At 42.1% G+C, this 26980-nt stretch overlaps 6 protein-coding genes across 7 annotated transcripts; 3 read left to right on the forward strand and 3 right to left on the reverse strand.

Moving 5' to 3' along the window:
- Positions 1-425: 425 nt before the first annotated feature.
- Positions 426-3135, forward strand: sirt4 (sirtuin 4). Its single transcript, XM_062403199.1, has 4 exons — positions 426-520; positions 1268-1752; positions 1935-2229; positions 2331-3135. Exons 2-4 carry the CDS (start codon positions 1268-1270, stop codon positions 2481-2483), a joined length of 933 nt encoding a protein of 310 aa, XP_062259183.1. The 5' UTR covers positions 426-520; the 3' UTR covers positions 2484-3135.
- Positions 3136-3523: 388 nt separating this feature from the next.
- On the reverse strand, positions 3524-4400 carry c2h1orf74 (chromosome 2 C1orf74 homolog). Its single transcript, XM_062403209.1, has one exon. It carries the CDS (start codon positions 4396-4398, stop codon positions 3607-3609), a length of 792 nt encoding a protein of 263 aa, XP_062259193.1. The 5' UTR covers positions 4399-4400; the 3' UTR covers positions 3524-3606.
- Positions 4401-4555: 155 nt separating this feature from the next.
- On the reverse strand, positions 4556-5769 carry tomm6 (translocase of outer mitochondrial membrane 6 homolog (yeast)). The gene is made up of 3 exons (XM_062403241.1): positions 5597-5769; positions 4847-4980; positions 4556-4753 (listed from the first exon to the last, which is right to left on the reverse strand). Exons 1-2 carry the CDS (start codon positions 5692-5694, stop codon positions 4884-4886), a joined length of 195 nt encoding a protein of 64 aa, XP_062259225.1. The 5' UTR covers positions 5695-5769; the 3' UTR covers positions 4556-4753; positions 4847-4883.
- Positions 5770-5779: 10 nt separating this feature from the next.
- LOC133967643 (ubiquinol-cytochrome-c reductase complex assembly factor 2) lies at positions 5780-8498 on the forward strand. 2 transcript variants are annotated; one of them, XM_062403227.1, is made up of 5 exons: positions 5780-5990; positions 7448-7522; positions 7795-7861; positions 7965-8087; positions 8233-8498. In XM_062403227.1, exons 1-4 carry the CDS (start codon positions 5853-5855, stop codon positions 8072-8074), a joined length of 390 nt encoding a protein of 129 aa, XP_062259211.1. In that variant the 5' UTR covers positions 5780-5852; the 3' UTR covers positions 8075-8087; positions 8233-8498. The 2 variants fall into 2 exon arrangements, with proteins under 2 accessions (XP_062259211.1, XP_062259204.1); XM_062403220.1 differs by having other exon boundaries at positions 7965-8498.
- Positions 8499-8863: 365 nt separating this feature from the next.
- On the reverse strand, positions 8864-11525 carry tspo (translocator protein). Its single transcript, XM_062403254.1, has 4 exons — positions 11383-11525; positions 9773-9948; positions 9542-9680; positions 8864-9435 (listed from the first exon to the last, which is right to left on the reverse strand). Exons 2-4 carry the CDS (start codon positions 9943-9945, stop codon positions 9262-9264), a joined length of 486 nt encoding a protein of 161 aa, XP_062259238.1. The 5' UTR covers positions 9946-9948; positions 11383-11525; the 3' UTR covers positions 8864-9261.
- Positions 11526-16703: 5178 nt separating this feature from the next.
- Positions 16704-26980, forward strand: frs3 (fibroblast growth factor receptor substrate 3). Its single transcript, XM_062403267.1, has 6 exons — positions 16704-16799; positions 17321-17409; positions 17550-17736; positions 19035-19196; positions 20032-20153; positions 20234-26980. Exons 2-6 carry the CDS (start codon positions 17344-17346, stop codon positions 21551-21553), a joined length of 1857 nt encoding a protein of 618 aa, XP_062259251.1. The 5' UTR covers positions 16704-16799; positions 17321-17343; the 3' UTR covers positions 21554-26980.

Genomic DNA, 26980 nt, shown 5'->3' on the forward strand with positions numbered 1-26980 from the left:
CAGACTACTTCCTTTCTCTTTTTTTTTTAATTTCTATTAAAGAACCAGTTGTGTGTTGTTTTTAAGTTGTCCATCCCAGTCGGGTTTCCCTCACGTGTTACTACAGAACACTCATGAAGCTTCTAGTCTTTAATTGAATGTCTTTAAACGTAGGCTGTAGTTATTATCTGTCTGTTTATCTTAATTATGAGTTATGTCTTTCTATTTATCTTTAATCTTTAGTTTCAGGTACATCAGTTGTCGTTGAAAGAGACATGATTACATTTTAAATAATGCACAGAGTCACACTTGGAAAATACAGTATGTCCACATTGAGATCCTGGGCTGAAGTCGTTTGACTACAACTCCCAGTGTGCTGCGCGAATATGTTTGGTGTTACGTGAAATCTGGTACTTCCTGTTTCCTCCCCGTCCCAGTGCAGCGAAGGTTCCTGTCTTATATCACCCAGTTGGTTTGTGATGTTAGTGAACTGATATTTGTCCGCTGGAGATTTGCTGCTGATCCAGAAGCGACCGAGACGGTACAGTAGCTTAATAACGTGTGTAATCAAAGTGAGCTCGCTGACATCTAGCTGGCTACCTTCGACAGGAACTCAAATCCAATTAATAGCGACTGTTTCAGTGTCTTATTGTTGTGTTATTATGTTCCAACATTGTTTACGTTAAAGCTCGTAGAGAAAAGGAAGGTGTTGTAACAGTATAGGCCTTTTATGATGGGTCTTTGTGCTTAAAGCTTCCTGCAGAGAAGCATTGATTGAGTCTCTTAACAAGAAAATTAATATTCAATATGTTTTCTTTGGTCTATGTCAAATAAAGCCAAGTTGTAAAAAGCATTTTGGCACTAAAATCGTTTCCAGACTTCTGACCTTTAATTGATAAGTTAGCTATTAAGTGGTTAATCAACCCATCCATTTCATTTATTCAGTTTATACATTTCCTGCTAATTATCCAGTCCAGGTTATGTTTATGGGTTAGGTTATTATATTATAAGGAATGTGTCAGTAAACAAATGATACTCAAATATGAAATAAATGGACATTTATTTACAATATGCTTGTTAAGACCTTTGAGATCATGTTATCTCTACTGGTTTTCTATCATACTTAAATTACTTGAACAGTAAGATTTCTAAATTCTCCATGTGGTCATAAAAAGGTTTAATCTTGAGACTCTTGCAGAAACCTGAATAGTTTGCATTCACTCCATGAGGTGAGTGTTGTATTGAAACATGGGATTTAAAAGGGAGCACTGTATTTGTCCTGCTTTAGATGAGACTGCCGTGGAGGACCCTCAGGTTGCACCGAGCGCCTGTAAGGAGAGCGTCCTCAGTGCCTGCAGGTTCGGTGAGCTTCGTCCCCGCCTGCAGCACCACTGACGCCCACTCCCGGGACCTGCTGCAGGACTTTGTGTCGCGAGCCGGTCGCCTGTTCGTCATCACCGGAGCAGGCCTCTCCACAGAGTCGGGCATCCCTGACTATCGCTCGGAGGGCGTTGGACTGTACGCCCGCACGAGCAGACGACCCATGGAGCATGCAGAGTTTGTCCGCAGCGCAAAGTCACGACAGCGCTACTGGGCCAGGAACTTTGTCGGGTGGCCGCAGTTCTCCTCCCATCTGCCCAACCCTGCTCACCGGGTTCTGCAGCGGTGGGAGGAGAGCGGGAAGCTGCACTGGCTGGTCACACAAAACGTGGACGCTCTTCACTCAAAGGTCGGCCAGAAAAGACTGACCGAGCTCCATGGCTGCACCCACAGGTGAGGACACGTCACCTAACATCTCAATCCCTCAGGGGTGAAGGTCGAGTTCAGATCCTTTGAATGAGCAATAGTTGCAATATTGAATTATATACACCACCAATATACTGTAGGTGAAAGTCCTGCATTCAGTACTCTCTGCATGATGAAGATTCAAGGTCATGATATATCGTTGTATGCAGGGTGATGTGCCTCGGCTGTGGTGCCATCTCAGCCAGGGAGGAGCTCCAGAGACGGTTCCTATCATTGAACCCAGACTGGGGAGCTCAGGCAGGCGCCTCGGCCCCGGACGGTGACGTCTTCCTGGAGGACGAGCAGGTCCTCAATTTCCGGGTTCCCTCCTGCGACGAGTGTGGAGGAATACTGAAGCCTGAGGTCACGTTTTTTGGAGACTCTGTGAAAAAGGGGACGGTGCAGTTTGTACACGACAGACTGGCCGAGTCGGACGCGGTGCTAGTGGCGGGGTCCTCGTTACAGGCAGGTTTTTGGCGCAGCTTTGTCATAATAACAGCAGGTTGAAAACAGTTATCCTGGAATTCTGAATTTCATCGTGCCCCCTCTGTGATTTTCCCCTACAGGTATACTCAGGATACAGGTTCTTACTGGCAGCAAGTGACAGGAAAATACCGGTGGCCATCCTGAACATCGGCCCCACGAGAGCCGACCACCTGGCTGAGCTGAAAGTGAGGGGCCGCTGTGGTGAAGTGCTGACGGTCATTCGGCCTCACTGACCCTCGAGGACATCTCGTTTGAATATTCTGTATTCAGGCTGCAAAAACTACAAACTACCTCAGTTAACCAGACGACAACAAAATCACCGTGAGCTTGATGCTCTCAGCTGTTTGAAACTTGTTTTGTGAAAAGGCAAAAGGAGCCGGAGTCGTATTCACGTCTCTGCTAGATGTTAAAACTGACGTGAACAACCATGTTCTTTGCTGTCTTGGGAATTCAACATCTCTGCACTCAATGGATCAATATTTGGTCTCTGGCTACTTAAAGTGATCTGATGGTGCTTTCATTCTGCGAAATCAATCCGAACTGACCTGTTATTAATAAATAAATAAAACACAAGCAATCTGTTGTGCAAGCTGCTGTTACATAAAGGCATTAATTCATGTAGCATATATGGTTTAACAGATGGTTAAATGGTTTTGTTTGTGTTATGGTATGGACTGGAATCTTGTTTTGATATGTGGTGCTGAGACTGATACATTTTGAATGTTAACATAAAGAGAATGTACCTTTTTCTGCTTGTAAAGTAAGTTTGAAGCATCAGGATGGAAACAGTCTGTTCAACAAATTTGTTTCAACCTAAAACTGATCCAAGTATTTAGAAAACATGACAGAAACTTGTCTGTTTATGTTCTTTTAAATAAATTATTTTAAGACAAATACACACACTCTGGTATTTTCATTTCCTGCTAGATCGTACTACTTCTTCTGCTAAAAATGCTTAACTGTTTACCCCACTTCAGTAATGGCTATCAGGACTTTTTAAAAAGGAAGATTTTAAATACACTTAGTAAGGTCAAAAGAGCCCACAGTCTGTATCGATATTTGCTTCACCCGCTCAGATGCTGACCTGGTCGGGCCCAGTAGACAAAATCCTGATCCTAGTGAGGCAAACCTGAAACAACAGGTCCTGGTTAAGGTGCATGAAACTCAATGGAAACTCCTCATAAGGATAGTTACACAAACCCATGTGTATGTGTTTGCCACCAGTACGACTGTAAACCCAGGATGTGAAAAGCACTGCACATTAAGAAACAAATGGCTGTTTGGACAAACTTTAATGAGGTGATAATGTACAAATGTTCTACAGTACTACAGGGTGTTTTAAAGAAACTGTTTTCATCACAGACAGACAGAGGGCAGAGTTACTGTGGTTTGACAAACACTGAGCTCCTTCAGGACATGTTGCTGCTGAAATCTTTCTTGTAAACGACGCCTCCAGTCGTCCAGGTTGGACTGCGTCTCTTTGAGAAGAACATCTGGGACGCTGAAAGAGTAGAGACAACAAGTGTGATGTGCGGAGCCCGTCTGCCACGTTGCCGCAGCTGTAGTCACCATCAGGGGCGTCATGGCCAGACAGTTCTCAAAGCTGTGGGTCTGATCGAACCAGTAGGTCACAGGGTAACCCAACAGAAGACCAAAGACGGTGCACAGGTTCCACTCTCCACATTTGTCTCCGACACAAAGAGGTTTCTGAGCCTCCTCGAGTCGTTCACACTCTCTCAGCTGAGGCAGTAAATCTTGTATCGTGCTCTTCAGCTCTTCTCTGAACTGGTAGGCGATGGCAGGCTTCTCAAGGGAGTGGCACACGTCTATCAAAGCCGGGCCACTACCACAGAGCACCAGTTCTAGATTTGATCTGACAGTAATTGGGTTAACAATTAGAGCGTGTCCATTTAAATCCAATGTAAGAAGTGATTTAGACACAAGCTGGGAAGACTGCAACGAGCTCAAATACTGCTGCACCTGCTCGGAGCCGGAGCCGTTACTGTCAAACAGCAGCGCGGGTTTCAAACCCAAGTCCACAGCCAGGACCTGAGTGGCCAGGTCCAGACTCTGAGGAGCAGAGAGAGACTTTCGGCCGACACGCAGATGTTTACGAGCGGCGGCGACAAACAACTCCTGAGTGGACATGGCTGCATCAATCACATGACACACAGTTTAGAATTGTCACATGGCACAGTAACGAGGCAAGTCTCTGATGTAGTCTCCCAAATGCAACTCAGCTATGTGAGGTCTTAAACATATCTAAATCAAAATACTATTTCAAAATCTAGAACCCAAACAAGAACAGAGACACAAGAATGGATGTTATTTGTTGTCAAGCCATTTACAAAGAAACAAAAGTTTTAAAAAACTACAATTAAATTAAAAAAAGTGAAACAAATTCAGGTGAACAAGACGATTTGTTTTCATCGTGTAACTCCTCATATAGGTTTAATGGTTGTTTATTCTCGTCCCTTGTTTATTCTTTGTTGGTCCAAGACACCTGAAGGAAAAGAGATGTCGCAAATATTACATCACAATAAACATTACACTTTTGTTTCATCTGCAATAGAGTGCAAACAGAAAACGTTCTTACCATCATCCTGGTTTTGGCGGTGCTATTATTTTTGTTGTTATGTCACCGGCTGCGAAGACATCAGGTCAAAATCGGAGAGGTTTCTTGCAACCCAGACACCGGCTGCAAACAGACCCACGTTGACCAGAAGATTCCTGAGAGAGAATCGACAAACAAGTCAGAAATTAGGATTCATTCTGGCTAATTTAAACAAACGGTACACAAAGAGAAATACTACACAGAGACGATGCGATGGCTAAATTAAACTCTTGTGTGCATACAGCTTGCTGAGTAAATGACCAACTGGAGTTTGTCAAAGCAGTTGACATGCACCCCCTCCCGAGAAACTGCGGAGTTCAGATCTACAGCTGAGCAGCTATACAGTCAGTCAGGATTTGACCGGGGCTCCTGGTCAACAGTCCCTTTTGCCCAGTAATCATAATTTGTCTTTAATAGTAACAATGAGGTTATTGAAACGTTTGCCCAGTTGCTTCCATCATGTTTTTAACCAATCGATTAATATCTTGGTTGATCTCTTATGTTCAGTCCTTAAAAACCCAGAGTCACCAGATCACAACGCGAGTCGCCCATGCAGCTGAATGTCTATCAAACTGCGTCCCTGACTTTCTGTCGGTGGACTGAGCTGATCGGTCAATCGACTGATCGCAGAAGCTCAGCGATTACAAGACGACAGACTCAAGGGCAACGCGTTAGCCGTGGGGCTAACGTTAGCACACAGGTCACATAACACGCTCTTCTCCGTGGACTCACCTCCTGAAGTCGGTTCTGTCTGTGGCGAACCGACAGGCTGAGCGGACCCAGTCCGCCGCACTAGAGATAGGGCCCTTTTTACCGTCCGAACCAGTCATCGTGCCAACGTGCGTTAAAGACTGTCGCGAGGAGAGCTCGGAACTAATAAACAACAGCAGGAAGTCGAGGGAAGAGTTTAGCTGAGCACCAGTACGGTGAGAGAAAAGGCTCAAACTTCACGCGTCCTCTGCAGACTCGATCGCTGTTCGTAAAAAAAATGTCTGCCACCCGATACCGTCGGTTCCTTAAACTGTGTGAAGAGTGGCCAAGGGATGAGACCAAGAAAGGCCGCGACCTGGGGACGTTTCTGCGGCAGAGGGTAGCCGCCGCCTTCCGGGAGGGTGAAAACACACAGGTAGCGAGGCGTCCTCCGCTCTCGTGCATGAACACACCGAGCTAAGCTGAGGGCTGTACCCGGACGAGGAGCACCGAGAGTCGGCGACCTTGTCTGCCCTGACCGGGTGTTGTTAACTAACACATTCTGTTCAGGATTCTGACCTCGTAGGTGCAGCTGCGGAGCCCAAGAACCACTAACTTTGTTTATATCTATATGCATAATATGTTTATAGACACACTGTCTTTATATCTACGTACAGTCTTTATATTTACATAATTTGTATATCCACTCAAGTTTATATCTACATACAGTGTTAATATTTAGATAATGTTTATATCCTCTAACAGTATATTTGTATCTACATACAGTGTTTATATTTACATTGTTTATATCCTCTCACAGTATATTTATATCTACATACAGTGTTTACATTAACATAATGTTTATATCCACTCACAGTATATTTATATCTACATACAGCGTTTATATTTACATAATGTTTATATCCACTCACAGTATATTTATATCTACTTAGTGTTTATATTTACATATTGTTTATATCCTCTCACAGTATATTTGTATCTATCAATCTTTTAAGGAGTAGTTATTATTTTCGCACTGATATTTTTGATTTTGTTCATATTTGTCCATTTTGCACAAATGAAACTAGACTCTGTGATTATATAAAGGGAGTAAACTCGAATAAATAGGAAATGGCCTCAATTAAAGCAGTGCACCACTATTTGTTAACTTAGCAGGGACATTGCACAATAGAGTTAATGCACCACATATAGCTACAATCTACTTTCCCAATGTGTAGTCACTGGGTGGAGGCTGCCACTGGTGATCAGGCTGCAGAAGTAGGAGATAACACCCCTATAGCTTTATGCTCTTCTACGGCAAACACCGTATTGGATTGCTGTCACTCTCTGTGTAACATGTAGGTGTTCGCATTCTATTGGATAGTTAAGCCACATTGTGTCATACGTCTGGCCACTGATAAAATATGCAAAAGAGTTCAAGTCGGTGAGAGTTGAAGTTGGTGCCTCCCTGTCTGGAGCATCTGAGTTAGATATGATAGACCCTCAACGCAGACACTACAGTGTACTGTTGGTTGGCCCTTCATCAATAACCTGGGGTACTGCTTAGAGAGAGAAGGGAGCTTCTGTGGAATTTATAAAGGCACTATTCTCCTGTACAGATATGTGTAATATACATAAAATATAGTGACATATACAGTACTGTGTGAGGACGTTCAAATCAGTAAATTAATGTAGTATCAAAAACAACAGTGTATAACATGCACACTGTAGCTTCTGATGTTACCGGATGCTTTTGAGATTATACATTTCAGTCACAACAAATATGTGAAACAAGTCTCATTATTCCACAGTTTTTTACCAAACAGTCACATTTGGTTTCTGACCTCTGTCCAGTTCTTTACATTATATTAACCTTGAACTTTTTCCCTCCAGATCTCAGATCCAGAGAAATGTGACCAGATGTATGACAGTTTGGCCTCAATTAACGGCAACGTGTACAGACAGCGAGTAAGTAGTTTGCATCTGCTACATTTATTTATTGTAATGGATGTTTCCCTCAATTTTTTTTTATAGAATTTGACTGAAGAGGGACCTGTGTCTTTTTTTGCATTTATTCTGTGATGAGTATAATAAAACAGTATTGTTAATAAAAATCTCTCGGAGTCTGTAAATGTAGCTGCATTTTTAAACCATACTGGTCTTTGTTTACTTTCTATACCTGTGGGAAATCCAGTGACCTGTATAAAAAGACTCAAATCTGTCTTTGTATCTTCACACAGTTTCCTCGTGTAAGAGACACAAGCTTTACCGGTGTGACCGTGGAAGAGTGTAAAGTTCTTTTGTCAGGTATGGATTCACAACATCAGCAGCGCTGTGTTCAATACAAATAAAATGGTTGTATTTAACCTATACAGTGAAAAAAACTGTTACTGTAATCTGAATTGTATAGGGAGTCTGCAGCAGACGGACGAAGAGAAAAAGGGTCTTTGGAAGACGTTAATGGAGAGATTCTCCTCCAAGGCACCGGAAGATGGACCAGAGAAATCTGCAGAAAAATAACTCTTTTCTTATTGTATGTACAGAAATACAACTTATTGTTCAATTATTGATCTAGTCATTCTTATGAAATGTTATTACAGACCTTTTTTTAAATTTGGTTGGTTGTATTGGCTGTCTCCATCCATCCATTATCTATTTATACAAATTATCCATTGAAGGTTGGAGGATGCCAACGCCAATCCTTGAGGTACAACCCAGAGGGAATGACGCGCTGAATGAAAAAGACCCAGCAAAAGGACATTGGGTTCAGGAATAGCATCAGAGCACATACATTTGACTAAGAACCCTGTAATGAGATACATTTTAAAATTGCAAATGATTCTTTAATCAAGGTTGAGAATTGAGTTTGTTATTTATAAATTCTGAAAATGTATTTGATGGAAATAAAGATCAGGGGCTGAGGACCAAGACCCCTTAACATTAAGAGATCAAATGTCGTTGAATGTTTTCATAGTGAAACTCCGGGATTTTACCGACTGGAAAAGAAACACTACAATCTATCATGATAGAGACGTATCTCTATCACGCTGTTCATTTTGATGCAGATCCATAAAAATAAAAATCGGTTAAAGGTTTGGGCCGAATCTGAGCTGCTGAGTGTGTATGGTTGAGATTCTGTGATTTACAGTTATAGTGCTAGATTGTTACATGGCCTGAAAAACATAAATGAAAATCCTATTTCTAACAATAAATTTTCTTGAGGCCAACACCTGCTCAGTCTAAATCTTTGACCATCTTTATCTACCATTCTTCTCGGACTGTGTTGGAAGTGATAAACATTCAAAAAGGTAATTTGGAGGTAAATCTTTTATTTGAGTAGATTTATAGCAGTAACTAAAACATATGTATTCATCAGTAAAGCACATGGGACAGTTTTCATTAAAAAAACCAATACATTCTTTTTTTTTTTTTAAATCACAACTTTTTAGACATAGCATGGTGAATATTGCCTTTTTGTGTTCAATATGAATGGACAAATTCTGATGACATACCTTGCATGGATACGTCATTTTGAATATTGGCCATCACATACACAGATATTGATCATTCTTTGACGAGGTGATTTAATACCATCGTTCCTCTAACATAGTCGGACTAGTTTGTGAATCTCAAATTAATTTAAAAACACTGAATTATGTCTTGATTCTGAATTGAAGTGCTCCGGGCAAAGTGCAATGAGACGTCCTCTACTCCTTCTTTTCCTCACGGTTGTCTCTCCATATGCAGTAGTTGAGAGTGGTGGCGATGCACAGCCAGGTCAGGTAGGGCGCCATGAGCAGAGTGGCGGTGCGGCTGATGGGATACCAAGACACCATGGTGGCTCCGACAGTCCCAGTGAGGAGCACAATCTCCATGAGGGCCTGAAATGGGCAGAGAAAGAGAGAGCGGGTGTAATAGCGACAACAATGCAGAATATTGACTTGAATCTTTTCCCAGATAAGCATAAATAACTATGGTCAAACCTACCAGTTTTAACTTGTGTGCACCAAAGAAAATAGGAGTCCAGGCCCAGTTCAGAGCTAGCTGTAGCCCATATAGTCCCAGTGGAACCAGTGCATCCTCAGTGAAACCTCCCAGTTCCTTCCACACCAGGTAGGAGCTGTATCTGCACCATAGAAAAAATAAATATATGTATTATTTTATAAAATGAGGGTGGTGCAGAGAGTGAAAGACTGTACAAATCAATATGATCTTCACCCCATGCTCGTGTACAGACAAGTCCAGACTACAGGGAATGCAGCGTTGGGCGGGCGCCATGATGGTTTCTGCAGGGTTGGGTACCAGGTCTTCACCTCTTTGCGTGTGATAAAGCCCCCGTAGAGCCCACCCAGGTGGGGCAGGCCGGTCAGTCCAATCAAAGGCAGCCACATTTTCTGAGATAAGAGCAGGAAACATTATAAAAATGGAACCTCTGCTCCGCATTTACAATTTGTAACTGATAATTACTTTTGATCAGATGATCAGATCAAGACATGTCAAACAATATCCAGCTCTACAATTGTTGCTCTGCAATCGAGGGACTCGGAACACACAACTGTTGGCCAAGGACGGGCTGCATCTTGATAACAAGGACTTAGAAGTAAGAGAAAACCTGATAAACTTGTCCTGAGGCTGTTTTGTATCAGATCAACATAGATCGGCAAAGATGAATGATATTCACCGGATCGGTCGGGCTCAACTCAGTGCAGCACAAGAAGCATATCTAACAAACTCCATTACATATAATGTAGACCACTTTTTTTGTTTTCAATGCAGCCATTGCTATAAATGAACTACCGCCTTAAATAAGGTTATATTTTTATCTGCCTTTGTCTGTTATTTAGCAGGATTAGACAAAAACTACTGGGTGGATTAGTTTAACACTTGGTGGAGGGGTGTGGTCGAGGTCAGGAAAGAACCAATCAAAGTTTGGAGTGGATTCGGCAATTGTCTTTTGTTTAGATGGGGCTTTTTTTGAATATTTTCATTGCTTTCTCTGAGAAGAATTCATGTATCTTGATGGAAAGGACGATCACACCATACGTAGAGCAGAAACGTCAACAATGTGATAGATGGAGAAAAATATCCGTCAGCTGTTTGTTTGTTGTTCGCTGTGTTGCGTCCAGCCTTTATGTTTCAAAGAGCTGATGTGGCCCAACTCAACCTTACTGGGAACGAACACAGTAAGCCAAAAGGCAAATAAAGGATTGTCTGACCTGCCTTGACCTCACCTCACAGTTGTGGGGAAGCCATTAGAAATATATGAGGGTGGAGCTGACAGGGAGTGGAGTCTGTAGACAAAACTTGTTTAAAGTAAAAAATGAACACATTAAATGAATCAGTATTTAACTCCAGCACTTCAGTATCAGTAACAGCTCCATAAATCCAATATGAATCCAATATACCAGCATTATTTTGAGGTATTTCGTGCTTTGTTGGTTTATCCAGTTGGAGTCAGCTGGTATAACTGCTGCACATTCAGATGAGTGTAACTTATGAAGACTGGACCATGAACCTTTGCATCCTGAAGTCCCTGCTCTCTTTAACCTGCCCAGTCCCAGTGGCTTTGGGATGCGGAAGTTCAGGACATGTGATCGAACCCCAGACTCGTGTGATGTTGATAAAAAACCAGGGTTAGGTTTGGTTATGAGGCTGTTAACGGATCTGATCTCCGTAGTTTGTGTGCACATTAAGAATCCACACAGTAAGACGCGATGGAATTTAGAAAAGCTGTCAAACGGGTCCAAGTTCAGTGTCGTAAAGTTACGGACTTTGGTTCCTTGTTTGGTTCCTCGATTGTGGGTCTGTCGTGAGATCAGCGCACTCACCCTTCTCCCTGGTGTCAGCTCCTTTGTTTTGTGTTGTATTTTGTCGTGTCCTCGAGCTGCGGCTACACACACACACCGTGCTGCTGTTGCATGCTGCTGTGTTGTGATATAAGGGTTGGGAGGGGCGGGGTTGCGTTATCTCTGCACACACTCCCAGAGCCACACGCGGGTAGTGACGTCGCCGCGCACCCACCAGCCATTGGCCCGCAGGATGACTTGCCAGTGACGTCACCGAAGTTGGTTTCTAATTCAACGAACAGTGGAATAGCTGAAGTTGTAATTACGTTTTTATTCAATTCGTTTTATTAATGGGAGAATTTCTAATTCACAAGAGAAGACAGAACTGTATGGTTCAACATTAAGACTTAAAGGCAGAGTTCACCCAAAAATGGAAATTCACTCATTATCTACTCACCACTACACCGATGGAGGGGTGGAGTGTTTGAGTCCACAAAACATGAACGCAGCTCCACGGGAGGGTATCAGAGGGCATTTAGGATAAAAACATGTTGTAAATGACGCTATTTAAGGTCAAATTTGAATATCGATGCTTAGAGAAACTTTGATGACATCACAGTAGTAGTAAGGAGACATTTTAGGTTTTTTTTAAAGTTGTTTATTCATGTTTGAAGAAGTGGTGGCCAAATTTGTCTACCCCTCGTTTTGTGGACTTGTAGAGATTGTAGTAGATAATGAGTTAATTTTCATTTTTGGGGGAAAAATCCCTTTTTGTAAATATGTATAAAGTTTACTAGATAGCTATGACAAAAAGAAACTTAAAATTCTGTAATTGTACATACCCTCTCTCTTAGATATAGAGAGTTTTTATTTTAACAATAAAGTTGACTGTAGCTACATTATTGTTGGTAGAAGTGGTAGACGTAGATGTAGTAGTTGGGGTAGTATCAGGGAGATAAGACAGATCTGCTATTTTATCTGCAACAGATTTCTTGCTTGATTAATTAACTTATTGATTGATTAATTGATTGATTGATTAATCCATTGACCTCCACTTGTTATAGGCCTATATCATAATTTCTCTGTTACCTTGTCTCCCAATCAGAAACCAGCTTCAGAGTCGTAGGTTGTGGGTTTTTAGGGCCTAAACAAACATGTATTATATCACCAGTGTGGTCTATAAATACAGAAATGAACGTTATCAGTGAGTTATTTTTATTTCCTGGATGCTTTACAAAGTGCAAACAGCTGGATACGAGACTGGAGACTTGACAACAAAGATGATGTAAACGTCAAGATAACTCCAACCTCCTGTTCCTCTGTGAGGGTTTTAAATAACCATCTTGTATTGTTACATGTTAAAGGATAGGCCTCTGGCAAGTCAAGCCTTAAAAACACGGTTAATCCAAAAGCACATGACATCTAAACACATTAGAGACTGTTAGAGGAAAAAAGTGGATGAAATTCTCAACAAATGTCACAAACTTAAAACCTAGCAAAGCGTGACAAAGAGTCATGTCTATGCAGAGACTTCAATTGTTATTCAAAAAGATGTAAAAACACATCGAGTCTAGAGACGGTGTATGAGATAAAAAGCTCCTGGACAATTGAACGCCACACAGACTTTGTGGTCACTTTGTGAGAACGTCAGCACTGTATCTAGAGCCAGACCACCCAGCAATGCTCGGACCCAACTGTATTTCTTAGGTTTATAATTAATCCCCCAGAGTCTAAACATGCTGGAAAACTCAAGGCTCAGCTGCAAAGTCAAATCGAGGCCAACTCCCCTTAACATTGTCCCGTTTGTGTGAAATGTGGGAGACGCATCTATTGAGACTCTGCTGAGACTAACAAACTCAAAATGATGTCAAAATGCGTTAATCTAATCTTAAAACTTTAACAAGTCCGTAGCGTGGCACGGCATTTTCAGTTTTTTGAAGCAAACAAAGCAACACTGTTATTAGCAACAAAGCGTTGTCATGGTTGTTAAGCTTTTCTGACCGAATTGGAAGTGAAGTGGTCAACCTGCTACGAATTTCAATCACTTGCTATGAAAGTCTTTAGTAGTAGTAGTAGAAATATTGTAACTAGACTCCACACTTTTGAATCTTTGCCAAATTTCACATCTTTGTTTAGAGTCCTGCCCCGAAGACATGTTCATGATCAGTTCATAGTAATCGCAGCAGACACTGGCAATGCAAAGTGATTGACTCTGTGCTTACACATATTACATTTAGCTGCTTATTAATATCTTGCTTAATTTTACTCAGATAACTCTGAAGACCTTCAGGATGGAATATTGCAAGTTCCTGACTTTTCGTCTGGGTGGTTCTGACATTGTTGGTAATTTACACACGTGCTATGTACAAAGAGAGAGTTGTGACTCGACCCCAAATCCTCAGATCTGCTCATATCGCCAACAACTAGGAACAGGACGTTTTTTCAAGAAACTTTGTTGTCATGGTGATGCATTATTTGCTCCTTGTCCATCATGAAATAATCCGACGTGTTCTTACAGTTTTCTGTGTGTTAATTACTGTAAACGCAGAAAAAATGACAATCCAAACAGCGACATGTCTACAAACTATACTCAGAAGTTGTACACATACTATGTGTACAACTTCTGAGTATAGAGTTAGTATGCAACTGGACGTGCTTGTGTTTCTTGAAGAGTTTTCATCTCTCATCCAAGAGGCTTCTTCAGTTCTGATGAAGAAGCATATGTACACTTGAACAACTTCTGAACTTCTGAACTTCATAACCTGGATGATGGATAATCTTCCCAGACATATATACAAACTTTACCAAAAAAGACAAAATAAATAATAGCAAAAATGAAAAGTCACTCATTGTCTACTCGAAACATCATCATTTACAACATGCTTTTAAATATCCGGAATCGTAAATGTCCTCTGATATCCTCCTATGTAGCCGTGTTCGCACATGGATTTCAGAGGAGATTTAGGCTTAAAACATTTAATTAATGCTCTAATGTTTCAAGCAAATTAGTATGCCAGGGCTTACAGACACTTGGATAACACCACAGGTGCTTTGTGGAGGCCGTTTATGTTTTTTTAATGTATCTTTTTTGTGGTCATCATTTACTTCAATTGTATTTGGAAGTCCAGAAGTGTTTTTTGGACTCAAACCCTTCACCCACCCCTCCATCGGCATTGTGGTGAGTAGATAATAAGTTTACATGTTTGGGTGCATTATCCCTTTAACGTTGTTTTGTTATCTTTTGGACATTTGGATCAATCTTCGGGATTCATGAATGGATTATATATACTAATAATAACGAACCACTCTGGTATGAGGATAACCTGACCCACCAGGGGCTGCTCCCATCTCCTTGAGCCTCATAGAGTTGGAGGATGAAAGGAAAGCATACAGAATACAAGTTGTAAACACACATATACATATTCATACCTATTGTCTAAAAGCAACGACACACATACAGCACTTTACTCTTGACTCTTCCATCGCAGTGCAGACAGCGATGCTCTCTCCTCCCGTGGCAGTGGGGTACCTCCCCCCTCGTCGCCCTCCTGTCAGGCGGGCAGCGGGCACACCTCTCCTCCTCCTCCTGGTCCTCCTCCTCTTCCTCCTCTTCCTCCCGTGGTCCTCCAGCGTCTCGTACCTTCTTGCCGCTCCTCTCAGCCTCGTTGTCTGCCGGTGAACTCTCACCCCAGCTGCTCGGGAAATGTCACACAGGCAGAGGCCCGTGTTGCAGTAGGGGGGCGTAATGGGAGAGGGCAAAAAACAACAACATCGTTTTCCACTGCGTCCTTTTACGCGCCCTGTGTCGGGGAGATGCCACATCCAGCTGCCGCCGGCACCTCCAGCTCCAGCAGCAGCCGCCGCCGCCGCCGCTGATCGCAGCCTCCTCGGTGCTTATCTCGCATTAGGGCTAATCTAGATATACAGAAAAAAAGACCCGTGCCAGACATGTGAGTAGCAACCCGTCGCCGTCCGCCTCCACTCGCACGTTCATGCTGTGGGTCCACGCTACTGTGGCGGGGACAGATGCTCGTTGGACCGTGTGCTTGTGCATGTAAGTGTCGTGGTGGTGCTACTGGTGCTGCTGCTGCTGCTGGTGGTGGTGGTGGTGGTGGTGGTGGTAGCACCGCTGCAGCACCGGGCTCTCTGCACATCGGCGGGCGGAAGGTGAAGCCCCGCCGTCGGCTTGTTTTGGGGGGCTGCGTGTCGGCTGAGCTTCATGGAGCCAGAGTGTGTGTGTTTCTCTGCTGGAGGGAAACGCACACATCCACTGTGATAAGATGCGTGTGTGCGTGTGCGTGTGTGTGTTTGCTGTAGCTTAGCTCCTTAGCCTACTCGGATTGATTCAAGGTAGCTGCGTGTGTGTGTGTGTGTGTGTTTGTGAGAGAAGCTGACTAAGTGTGTGTTGAGTGGCATCTCCAGTCAGATGTGGAGGCCCAGGTTTGAGCCCACATGGTGATGCAGAGGTGTGTTTGTGTGTAGGTGTGTGTAGGTTTGTGTAGGGGTGTGTGTAAGCTCCTTGTCAGCCACACACACCCACACACTGAGGACTCAGGAGTGATATTGTGTACTGAGCGTCACAGGTTTGACTTCTCAGATTGTTACGTGTATTTGATGGAAAAGTCAAATTTGTTGCTTCACATTGACTTTTTGCTTTCCTGGAACTCTGTGTAATTTCCTCACAAGTACAAGTACATTATTCTTATAGTACTGTGTACATTTACTCAAGTTCTAACTCTGGATACCATCAGTCTTACGGGTGCAATTATGTGTTTATTTTCCTCATCATTAAACATCATTAAGTCCCAGATTACATTGATCAACGTAGTTTTACTCAAAGATGTTCAGTTTACCTTTAACATTTACTACGGTTGAATATCAAGTTCACTCTTTACTACGGATACTGTAAATATTCAGTGTACAGCCACAAATTCTCATGTGAGAAACTGTAGAAGAAGAAAACAACTTACATTATCATTCAAGTTTCGAATTGGTTGCACTTAAAATGTTCTGTCTGATTTTCAACGTTAATATAACATTGTGCTTGATGTGTTATTACAATTGTTCATTCAAAGCCCCAAAGTGAATGAAATAATGTAAATGATTAGTGAAAAAAACTATTATAAAACTATTTTTATAATAATATAGATGAATAAAGCAGATTTGAGTGTGTATGGAGCCAAGCTTCTGTATGGTCAGTACCGCTGCTGATACGGATACAGGGTATGTCATGTCATTATTACCAACTCTCAGCCTTCTTAATAAGGTATTTACTGTGGTATTTATTATTAGTCATTTTTTTTGAACATATTTCTAACATAATACGGTTTCAGGGGGAAGAACGTCGTGCTTCTCTCGAAGATGTCAGTCCATCAAACTAAGTGGCTTGTGATGCAGATGTCCAGTAGAAGATCCTGGGATTGAGACGTGCATCCCTTCACACTGATGGCCTGGACTGAGTAAGAAGTTCAAATCATCATGAGTTTCATGGGTTCAAATTAGAGTCATTAAAATGAATGCACTTTTAAAGTGATGCTCACAAATAATTCTAAAGTTTGTAGTTGTCCGGAAAAGATCTGTATTTGTGATTATCATCATCCAATCAGAGTTGTGAGAAGAAACAGAGTCAAAATTCATTCCTGTGATTTCAGTGTCACAGACACTGTGGGAAATTTAAGCGCTAAGTTTCAGTCGCAGGTTTTTGTTTTGTCCCTGTTCACAGATGTTCACAAAAGTGCTTCTTTTCCAGTGTATTTGTGTAACATCGCCTCTCTACAAACTCCGATGTAACTTTGTTTTGCAGATTCACTAAGGCTAATTCAAGCTAAAAACTCGTGACTTTACAAGCTCTAAATCTTATTGACCTTAAATTGAACTCGTAATGTTTGGTTTCGATCTGTTTATGTTGCATAAATACATAGACGTTGTTAGGAGAAGTTGTTAGGAGAGTGTGTGATGATGTTTGCTTCCTCCCTGACAGGTTTCAGCTGGCCTGCTGAAGCTATGGGGAGCTGTTGGAGTTGTCTGTACAGAGACCCCATCCGAGACAACCATCTCACCAAATTCAAGGTCAATAATACTAAACCTTTCTTATACGGTCGGTATTATGAAGGCCCCATGTGTACTGCCATATTCCATATTGTTGGGCTGTAATATCCTAAAAACTCTGCACTTTTAGTTCCTTCTCTTCATGTTTTTCTGATTTGTAGGTCACCAATGTGGATGATGAGGGCAACGAGCTGGGCTCTGGCATCATGGAGCTCACACAGACCGAGCTCATTCTTCACACACGCAAGAGAGACGCCATCCGGTGGCCGTATCTCTGCCTGCGACGCTACGGCTACGACTCCAACCTGTTCTCCTTTGAGAGTGGTCGCCGCTGTCAGACTGGGCAGGGTCGGTACAAACGCTCTGCTTCTCTTGTTCTGCTACAGAGCCATAGAGTCATGATGCTGGCAGGTTCTCTTATTTATGTGTGTTTTATCATTTACTAATTTTGTGATGGCCCTGAAAATAAATAAGAAATCACAGCAACAAACAACAAAACACCCCGACAGTGCCTCCACCCAATCAGCAACGAGACTTGTCAATTGCTGGCCTGACGTTGTCCTACTCATAATTCTAGTCAGAATATGAGTCTGATACCGCTCCATTGGGCTGTGATTATGGGGTGTGTTTCAACCGAACCAGGAAAAAAAATGCCTCTTTGTTCAATTGGATAGACCTACAACCAATCAGAGCGACGTAGTATGTGACGTATGTTACAGCGACGCATAGTTGTTGTCACCAGAACTCAACTGCACTCACGCTGGAAGAAGTAGAAGAAGAAGATGAGAAAATACGATTTTTGCCAGTGTTGTAAAAATAATTTAAGGATACACAGAGACCTTACCAGCACGATCAGCATTTTTTAGAGAAACAGTAAAGGTGAATGCACATACGAACAAGTTCTCCGTTTAGGATTACAACTCCACAACACATCAAAAAAATCATATAGCATTTGTCGGTCCTGTAAGAACTTATTAACACGGTTGGAACGCGACATTCCCGTGTTTAAAAAATGGACAGACAATGAAGGACACCAGGCTGAAGAAGCATGTTCATCTGAGGCATCAGAGAAAAGAGACCGGGGGGCCCAAGCGCTCTTTGGTGACGTGGTTGATTACGTTACTCTTGATCATCTGTCCGTCATGGTATAAAGCCCGCCCTGACAATCTGATTGGTTCGAACAACTTCTGTTCGGGCGTAGTTTCTCCCCAACGGAGCAATGCCAGACCGAACTTCCCGACCTCAAATGTTGTGGGCGGGGCTAAGTTCGTCTGGAATCCAGGCTAGTCAATTGCAGATACCTACCTTAAATATTCAAACTTAGTGCACTGTAGTATAGAGTTTCTTACTAGGCTTATTTTCAGGAGAGCTATTTGCTGTTTGTTTTATCTTGTTTAGTTAAAGACAGCTAATGTATAATCTTGTTAAAGTAGCATACAAACAAAAAGACTAGCCTGTCAGTTTTTGTGTCTTGTGGCTTTGACTTGTAGCACCAACTTTCTCATGAACCTTTAGCATCCTAAAGCTAAAATAGCATCGTGCCGATTTAATCAGCCTCTGCACACATGTGTCACTGCAGACCTCACCCTCTTCTTAAGACTGATTGAACTATAACAATGTTTTTATTTGTCTTCCCTTAACATTAGGAATCTTTGCCTTCAAGTGTTCCCGGGCCGAGGAGATCTTCAACTTGCTCCAGGAGCTGATGCAATGTAACAGCATCAACGTTGTGGAAGAGTCGATGATGATGAGTCGCAGCGGTCACACGCCGGAGATGGAGATGGCCCGCACGCCACAGACTCCCAACAGTGAGTCACACGGCCACACAAACACAAATAGCACATCAGGCCGCAGCGGCCGACTCCCGCTTCATACAGCTGTTTAGTGTTGTGTGACAGCTGTTGTCATCAAATGTGTCTTTTTATATCACAACCGCGACAAAATGATCATATAAAAATATTGTCTGTCGTGGTCCTGGTGTCAAGATACATCCTGCTCGAATCTTACTAAAACATTAGATGTTTACGATCAATTTTTTTATATGTATTAAAGGATGATTGTGGAAAATCAGTGTGAAATAGGTCAGTCAAAGTCATTATTATTATTACCTGAATTCTTTTACGCAAAACGCTCTACTGCTGCAGCGAGAAGAGAACAACAGAACTTTGTGGAATTCAGTCAAATAATATAAAAAGTTTTTGGTGCAAAAGTTAGCTAATGACTGAATGATACCTGTTACTTGACATTTGACAACTCTGATGAAAGCAAGATGGCTGAACACGTTTAGGGAATAAAACATGGTCTTTAATTAAGCAAGACACAGGGACAGCTATTGAATCTATTGAGCCAAATCAAAACAATTTCGACTGTACTTGATACAATAAAGAAAAAAGTTCTAAACAGAATACTAAATAAGTAAATATGGCTGGAAGATAAGGTATAGAACATTTTTTTTCCTTACTCATTTTTTTGAAAACATAGAAACACAAATCTGTTGTTTGATGCTTTTCAATTCTCTTTGTTTGGCATGTTTGCATGTGTTGGTCTCACTGAATCAATACTCCACCTACCCACAAACACTATCCATTCACCCATAATTCTTTATCTGGAGTTTTACATGGTCACACTTATCTGTGTTTGCAGCTCCAGCATTCCCTGTGCAGGCTTTCCCCAATGGATACCCTGGTTATCCAATCAGAGGCGACTCCTCCCAACCCTCTCTTGCTGATGATCATGGACATAGTCTCATGGGTTTGGACGACCAGGTAAGATTCATGCTCCTCATGGCTCACAGCATCTGTGCTTTGTTCACATTTTCACCCAGTTTGTATTTCCCCCCCAACAGACCCACACCTATGTAAACACTGTAAGCATGGAGGGGGATCTCTCTATGCGTCACTGTGTGCACTCCCTACCTGAGGTGCGGCCCGGCCCTTTCACTGAAACAACACGGGGAGCCATGCCCATCGGGGGACAAGGAAACCCGCAGCCCAACCTGCGGTGCTGTCCCCTGGAGGAGCGCAAAGATCCTCAGGTGTTTTTACAGCCGTCCTCACAGGAGGTCAAATTCATGCTGGGCCCCACTCCAGCACAGCGCCATCTGCTTGAGAGAGAGAGGGAGAGAGAGCGGGACAGGCATGGGCACAATCCTCACAACCTTCAGCCAGTAGAGGGTGCAACAGGCTCAGAGACAGAGGGAGATGAGCCCACGATGCACCTGTGCAACTCTCACTCCTATCACCATTTCCATCACCATGCGCACCGCCACCCGGGGCACAAGCACCCCGACAGCTGCCAGGGCGGTGAGCTCACCTACGAGAACATCAACGGCCTGAGGAGCGGCCGGAAGCAGCGGCTGAGCCCCAGCAGCGTGTCGCAGTCTGTGGGTTCCAGCAGCAGCAGCAGTACCGGGGACAGTCACTCCCACTCCCTCCTGCACCCCCACCCTCACGGCCCGTCGTCTCTCCCCCCGCAAGGCTACGCCTGTGAGAGGGGCATGGGTGGGGGACACCGTCGGACAGCTTTGCTGAACTACGAGAACCTGCCCTCTCTGCCCCCGGTGTGGGAGTACAGCGCTCTGCAGCGTGATGACGAGCAGGAGGAGGATGATGACGAGCAGGATGATGAAGAGTACGAGGAGGAAGAAGAGGACTTTGATGAGTATGAGTTCTCCGAAGGCCCTGGGACACCCAATGGGTACCACCAGGATGGTCGCATCCACAGAGACGCCCTGCAGAACTATGTCAACACAGAGCAGGTCCAGCCACCCCGGCTCCAACATGCCTGTCCCCCGCATCCCCGGCCATGTCAGACGGACAGAGGGGGAGGAATATTTAGCTTTGATTTCGGCAGACGATCAAGGTCAGGGGTCGGAGGCTGTGAGCACGGCCACATGCCTCCATCACGGCAGCTGAATTACATCCAGGTGGACCTAGAGGGAGAACCTCCCTGCCAAGCCCTCGGCGGCGGGGGTGCCCAGCCCCAGCCACAGCACCAGCGCCTGCCACCCATAAAATGTGGCGCACAGGCACCCCGGCGCAGCGAATGCTACGCAGTCATTGACCTAAAGAAGACCGCTGCCATGTCCAACCTGCAGAAAGCTCTGCCCAGGGATGACGGGACTTCCAGAAAGACTCGCCACAACAGCACAGACCTGCCTCTGTGAACAGTGTTCGAACTGAAGAGGAGCGATGAAGACAGATGATGGCTTATCCTCATCTTAGCACACTGGACCCGTCACTGTCATCCATCCATTCAACTGTCGGGCTGACTAACACAAATACAGGTACCTAATTAGAAACCTACTGAAAACACTCTGTGCAAGAGGAAATAAGAAATCTTTGAGGAGAATTTGCCATTTTAATCCTTATTTATCAGACATGGGCAGTGAAGCTCTTTTGGGAAATCTGCAGTTGTTACTGCAAATACTTTTTGCTGGATATATGGAAGTGTATACATGAGCATAAAATCATACATACCGAGGAAAATCATACATTTATGATTTTATGCTTAGCTATGACTCGGAGCACTGACCTCCATTCTCAGTTGAAGTATTCATGCCATGCTGTATTACCAAACTTTGAGAAACCCATCTTCAATCACTAATATTGTTTTTATTATTAATTATCACCCCACCCAATGTTTAAATAGTTTTGAGTCAGAAACGTGACTCTTTACAGAAAGTTCTGATAAGTATTTTGGAAATTTTTAAAGTTCGGCCAAGATACTGGACAATGTTCATACCTCAACGCAAGCACCTAAGTGATGTTGTGGCTGATAGAAGTTCTTTGTTACGATATGCCTGTAGAGCATTTTGCACACAATCCTATGGAATTGTATTTTATCATATTTTAGGAATAGTTTTGTCCAAATCCAGTTGAAAAAGTGGAATAAAATAAACATAACCGCAGGAGAATTAGACTTAAAACTGAACAACGGTAAACGTAGCACACACACAGTTTAAACAAGCTTTCGCTCCCTCCTTATCCACATGCAGCAAAATGAAAAAAGTAGCATATCATCTTTTGATCACGTCTCCTGCATATCATCCCTGACCTGCGGAAGGTCCACAGCGGTTTTACGCTTGTCACGTTGCACTTTCGACCCCGGGAGCCACTGAAACTTGCTTTGTCACGATACACTCGCTCTCCACTGGAGCCACAGGTCCGACCTTCTCCCCCTTTTTTTTTTTTTACCAAAAGCAGGAGGCCAAATACTTCATGGACACTCTCAGTCAGCGATGTAGGCAGAGTTTATTCCAATGTTTCTTATGGCGACATCAGTAACCTCAAATAGTGGCATTAAGCTATGACCTCACCTAAAACGTGCTCAATCTGACATTGTCAGGTGTGAGTGGTCGATTTAACAGATTATTATTAAGTATGTTGAAACGTCATGCTGTGGAGATTTTTGTGAGAATATTAATCAACCTTCATAGTCAGATATTTATTTATTTATTTCATGCTTAATTTATTCTTTTTTTTTTTTTTTTACTAATTTAGTTTTCCATGTGATGACTAGCGTTTTCTAAACCAGTTGGTGATATGGAGACCAAAGTTTCACCTCATATTATCACTGGAAACTGGTATGTTACTTTTATGACTGTGCGTAATTATATTTTTTAAAAGAAACAGAGAGACTGTATTTATATTTTAAGTGCCAAAACTTAATTGCAAACTGTACAATGAATAAAATCTAACGTGCCATTAGGATTTATAGGACAGACGGGCAAAAAGTGAAAAAGCAGTACATAGCTGAATCCAAGTTTTTAAGGATGACAGAAATTAAAAATAATAAAAAACTGCACATTCCACCTCATCCGCATCGACAGCCATTTCAGAGCGAGTGACGAGGACGGTAATCTTGTAGTCTGATAATCACAGCTCGGTTGGTTTTATGCTGCTACATGTAAATACGAACAGTAGCCCATGTAGGTACTTGTACAGGTACTTGTCGAAATGACGCGATGTCAGATCTTTTACCATGTTGTTAATAGAAGTAGCATTGTTGTGTTCTTCTGAGAAATTTGTTTTCCCCCTGAGCGGTAGAAAATGTAATGTGCCATGATTTCAGAGAATGTTTCATTTCGGGTTGTTTTCCTGACACACTGGCTGTCTGTTCTCGGAGAGGTACCGGAAGCACAGGCCCACTGACGCTGTCATCTTTGTGTTGAGCGCTCACATCATGTTGACATGTTCAGCCGAAAGACGAAGGCCAAAATGTTCTAGATTTATAAACGTAAGCAGGCCTTCAAATGCAGATGTGTTGTGGCTCTTGGCTGAACCTGATCGTTTTATTTTTAACAGAGAGTTCAGATATGAAAAACAAATTCTTGACTTCTGATAAGGACACTCATTTTGGCTTCTGTGTGACTTGAGTTTAAGTAAGGATTAACTGCAAAGCGATGATTGGCTTTTAAATTCACTGTTGTCAGTCTGAGTCACATTAAGATTTTCCAGCCCTACCCAAATACCTGTCTGCTCTAACTTAGGTGTGTACTCATAATGCATACCTGTGACTCACTGTCGATCATTTCCCCCACTCAGCACCTATTAAAATACTGACGACAACGCCCAATAAATTTGGTTCATAAATTTTTTGATAGATTTCCAACACGGAAACCTTGAATGTCCTCAAATCAGAAGTTGACAGTTTGTATTTTTGCTCCACATCAGACGCTGATGAGCGATTATTACAAAAGGTCTCCTTGAAAAAGGCCATAAGTCTTCGCTCGTCCCAGGACTGACATTTTGACTGTACTTGTAGAGATATTGTCATGGACTAGGAGGGATGTTTACATTTTTGCAATAATAGTTGAATTATTGTTTTGTTGATTTTTAATCAGACCAATGTGTAAAGTGTGAACTCTAAATAGTCTATAGAGCTGTGGGCTTAATGTGTTTAATCGCCTGTTCTTCTGTGAATCCGCAGTCTAATTGTTATTATTATTATTATTTTTCAGGTTCAATGTTTTCTTTTCAAGTTTCATAGTGCGGTTTTAGCTATGAAAGTTTAAAAAAAAAAATGAAAAAGACGCCTGTTTTGATTGTCAGACTCTTTGTTTGCTTAGACTCACATTAACAGTGCCATCCAGCAGTAAAACCTTTGCCAGTACTTCAATTCAATTTTATTGTATTAAACTTTCAAACTAGTGTTGCTGTTTCACACAGGAATCAGCGAGTGGTGCATCTAATTTCTCAGATTATAGTGTCATGTGTTTTTATGGCATTTAAAAAGAAAAAAATGTGAAAAAAAAATCCATGTTGAAACGTGTCAACTTTATTATTATATATTTTTTTTTTTTCAATTCTTTTATAACGCAGTAACCTCACCACCACCCAAACAGTGAATACAGCATCATTACCGCTCATCCCTCCCGTGTTGACTGATTAATAATGAATAGATATGTTAAATAGTCTTTTATTTTCAGGCACCAATGCCAATCCTGTGCTCTCACCGCACTTTCAGTTAAAATAAAGTTGTAACTCAAAGTGGGGGCATTTCCAGTCTCATACCTAACAGTGACTGACTCCATTTCAATGACTTTCATTTTTCGTTCATACACGAGGTGCGATGATCGCAGGTGTTAACTTGTTTGCTTGGGCAAGGAGCCAAGTCACGATAACAACTCCTGAAATCAACATCCCCGAACTGGATTTATTTTATGGGTAGTTTAACAAAAGGGCTTGCTCTGTTTATTCTTCAAACCTGGGCACGTACCGTAAAAAAGTCCATTTGTGGAAAATGTTCACTGTGCCTTTCATAATCAAGCTGGAAAACATTTTCACTGCTGTTTATGAGGGCGGTCTGATGTTTCAAAAAAGAAAGAAAGAAAGAAAGAAGTCCCCTTCTGTTGTTGAAAGGGGATTCAATCAAAGTGGTTTCATATTTCAGGTTGGATTTTAAAAGAAATCTTCCAACTCTTGCTGATTCTGCACCAAACCGTGTTTTAAAAGTGTCTGTTTAAGGGATATTTTTTGGGAAATACACTTTTATGCTCTTAAACTTTGAGTTAGATGAGAATATTGATATGAATCATGTCTTTATGAAGATGCAACAAGATGCCTGTTATCGTAAACCCAGGAAACAGTAGAAACACTTCAGAAATTGGGCCTCTGTTAGCCTTATAGCTGAACGTTTAAAAATATATTCGGCTCCTTGAAAGCTAACTCGTTGAAACCTGTTGGACAACCTGTTGCCAGGCAACCAGCAGAAGACTCAGTCAGTAATTGCTCCAGCTTTGCTGGGGGGGAATTTGTATATTCAAATTGTGGGATTTGCTATTTTCCCTTTTTGTTTCCGGTTTTAAACTGACCTTGGATTGGCTGCAGCTTCACATTTAGCCTCAAGACAGGAGTTGTTATCTTTCCTTCTTGCTCTCTCAAGAATGCAATGAACACATTTCCCAAATTCTGGAACTAGTCCTTTTTAAATGAAGTTAATTCTAATTAAGATGAAAGGAAAGTGAATTTAACATTAGTAATCGGCTTGGTGGTTTAGGTTGGAGCCAAATTTTGACGTGATTTAAAAAGTTGTCGAATCAGGACTCGTATGTTGTGTAGCATAATGATGTTAATTCTGAGTAAAGACGACAGTGTGTTTGTCATTTTGATGCCATGATCTCTCATCAGCTGCCATTTCTCCTCATTGTGCTAAAGAATGTGGAAATAAACCCCTTTCAGAGATTTCTGTTTTTTTTTCTGTGTGCTTTTCCAATTTATCACTAAGTGGATAAGACGAGACAAGAACACACGCGTGTCAAATATAAACCAAGGGCAGAAAGAAAAGCTGCTTGCACCAGAGTGTTTCACATCATCTCCATCAGTGGTTTTCATCATCATCTCTTCTTTGATGGTTTTGGTACATCACCTCCCACCAGACAGTCATAATCTAAATGTCATATTGTAAAACTTCAGCTTCCTGTCCACACTATACGAGATAGATCTGTTAAAATAACGAAAGTATCAGAAAACTGTAATATCTCTTATTATTATTACAATTGTGTAACTTACTTTTATTTATTATTTCGAAATCTGCTTTGTTTTTGTCTGGTTCGAAAGTGCACCAGGGGGTGATGTATTTGTACGGGTCCCAGCTGTACATCTTTGTGACAGAGTTGTGTGTTTACATATTGGTTACAAACTTTGGGACTTTGATATCAACGTATGAAGCGAAAGAGTTTCAAATACGCTCGAGCACGACAAAACTCCCTGACTCATGAAGTGAGCCCCTGCCGGAGTCACTCCTGCTGTTGACTCTTACATGTGTCATGTGAATGCACAGCTGAAGGTTTAACCACACTGAATATTTTTGCTGAAAAAGGGAAGACTTCTTTATGTTTCCGTCTCGTTTTGAAAAACAAAAAAAGAAATTTGTTGTATGTTTTTGTGTCCATCTTTCAAAACGAGAGAGGGTCTCAACCTGCCGCCATTAAGAGGTGTGTTATCGGACCTCCTCTTCATCCCAAAAACGAAGTGAGCCAAGTGACATTTGGTGAATTTTACCCTGAATTTGATCAATTATAGAGTGTGGATTTGTGCAAAATGTAAAAGTAAATGTAATTCTAATATTAAAATGAAGCTATGAAAATATC

Source organism: Platichthys flesus, chromosome 2 (genome assembly GCF_949316205.1).
Source record: "Platichthys flesus chromosome 2, fPlaFle2.1, whole genome shotgun sequence".
Taxonomy (NCBI): Eukaryota; Metazoa; Chordata; class Actinopteri; order Pleuronectiformes; family Pleuronectidae; genus Platichthys; species Platichthys flesus.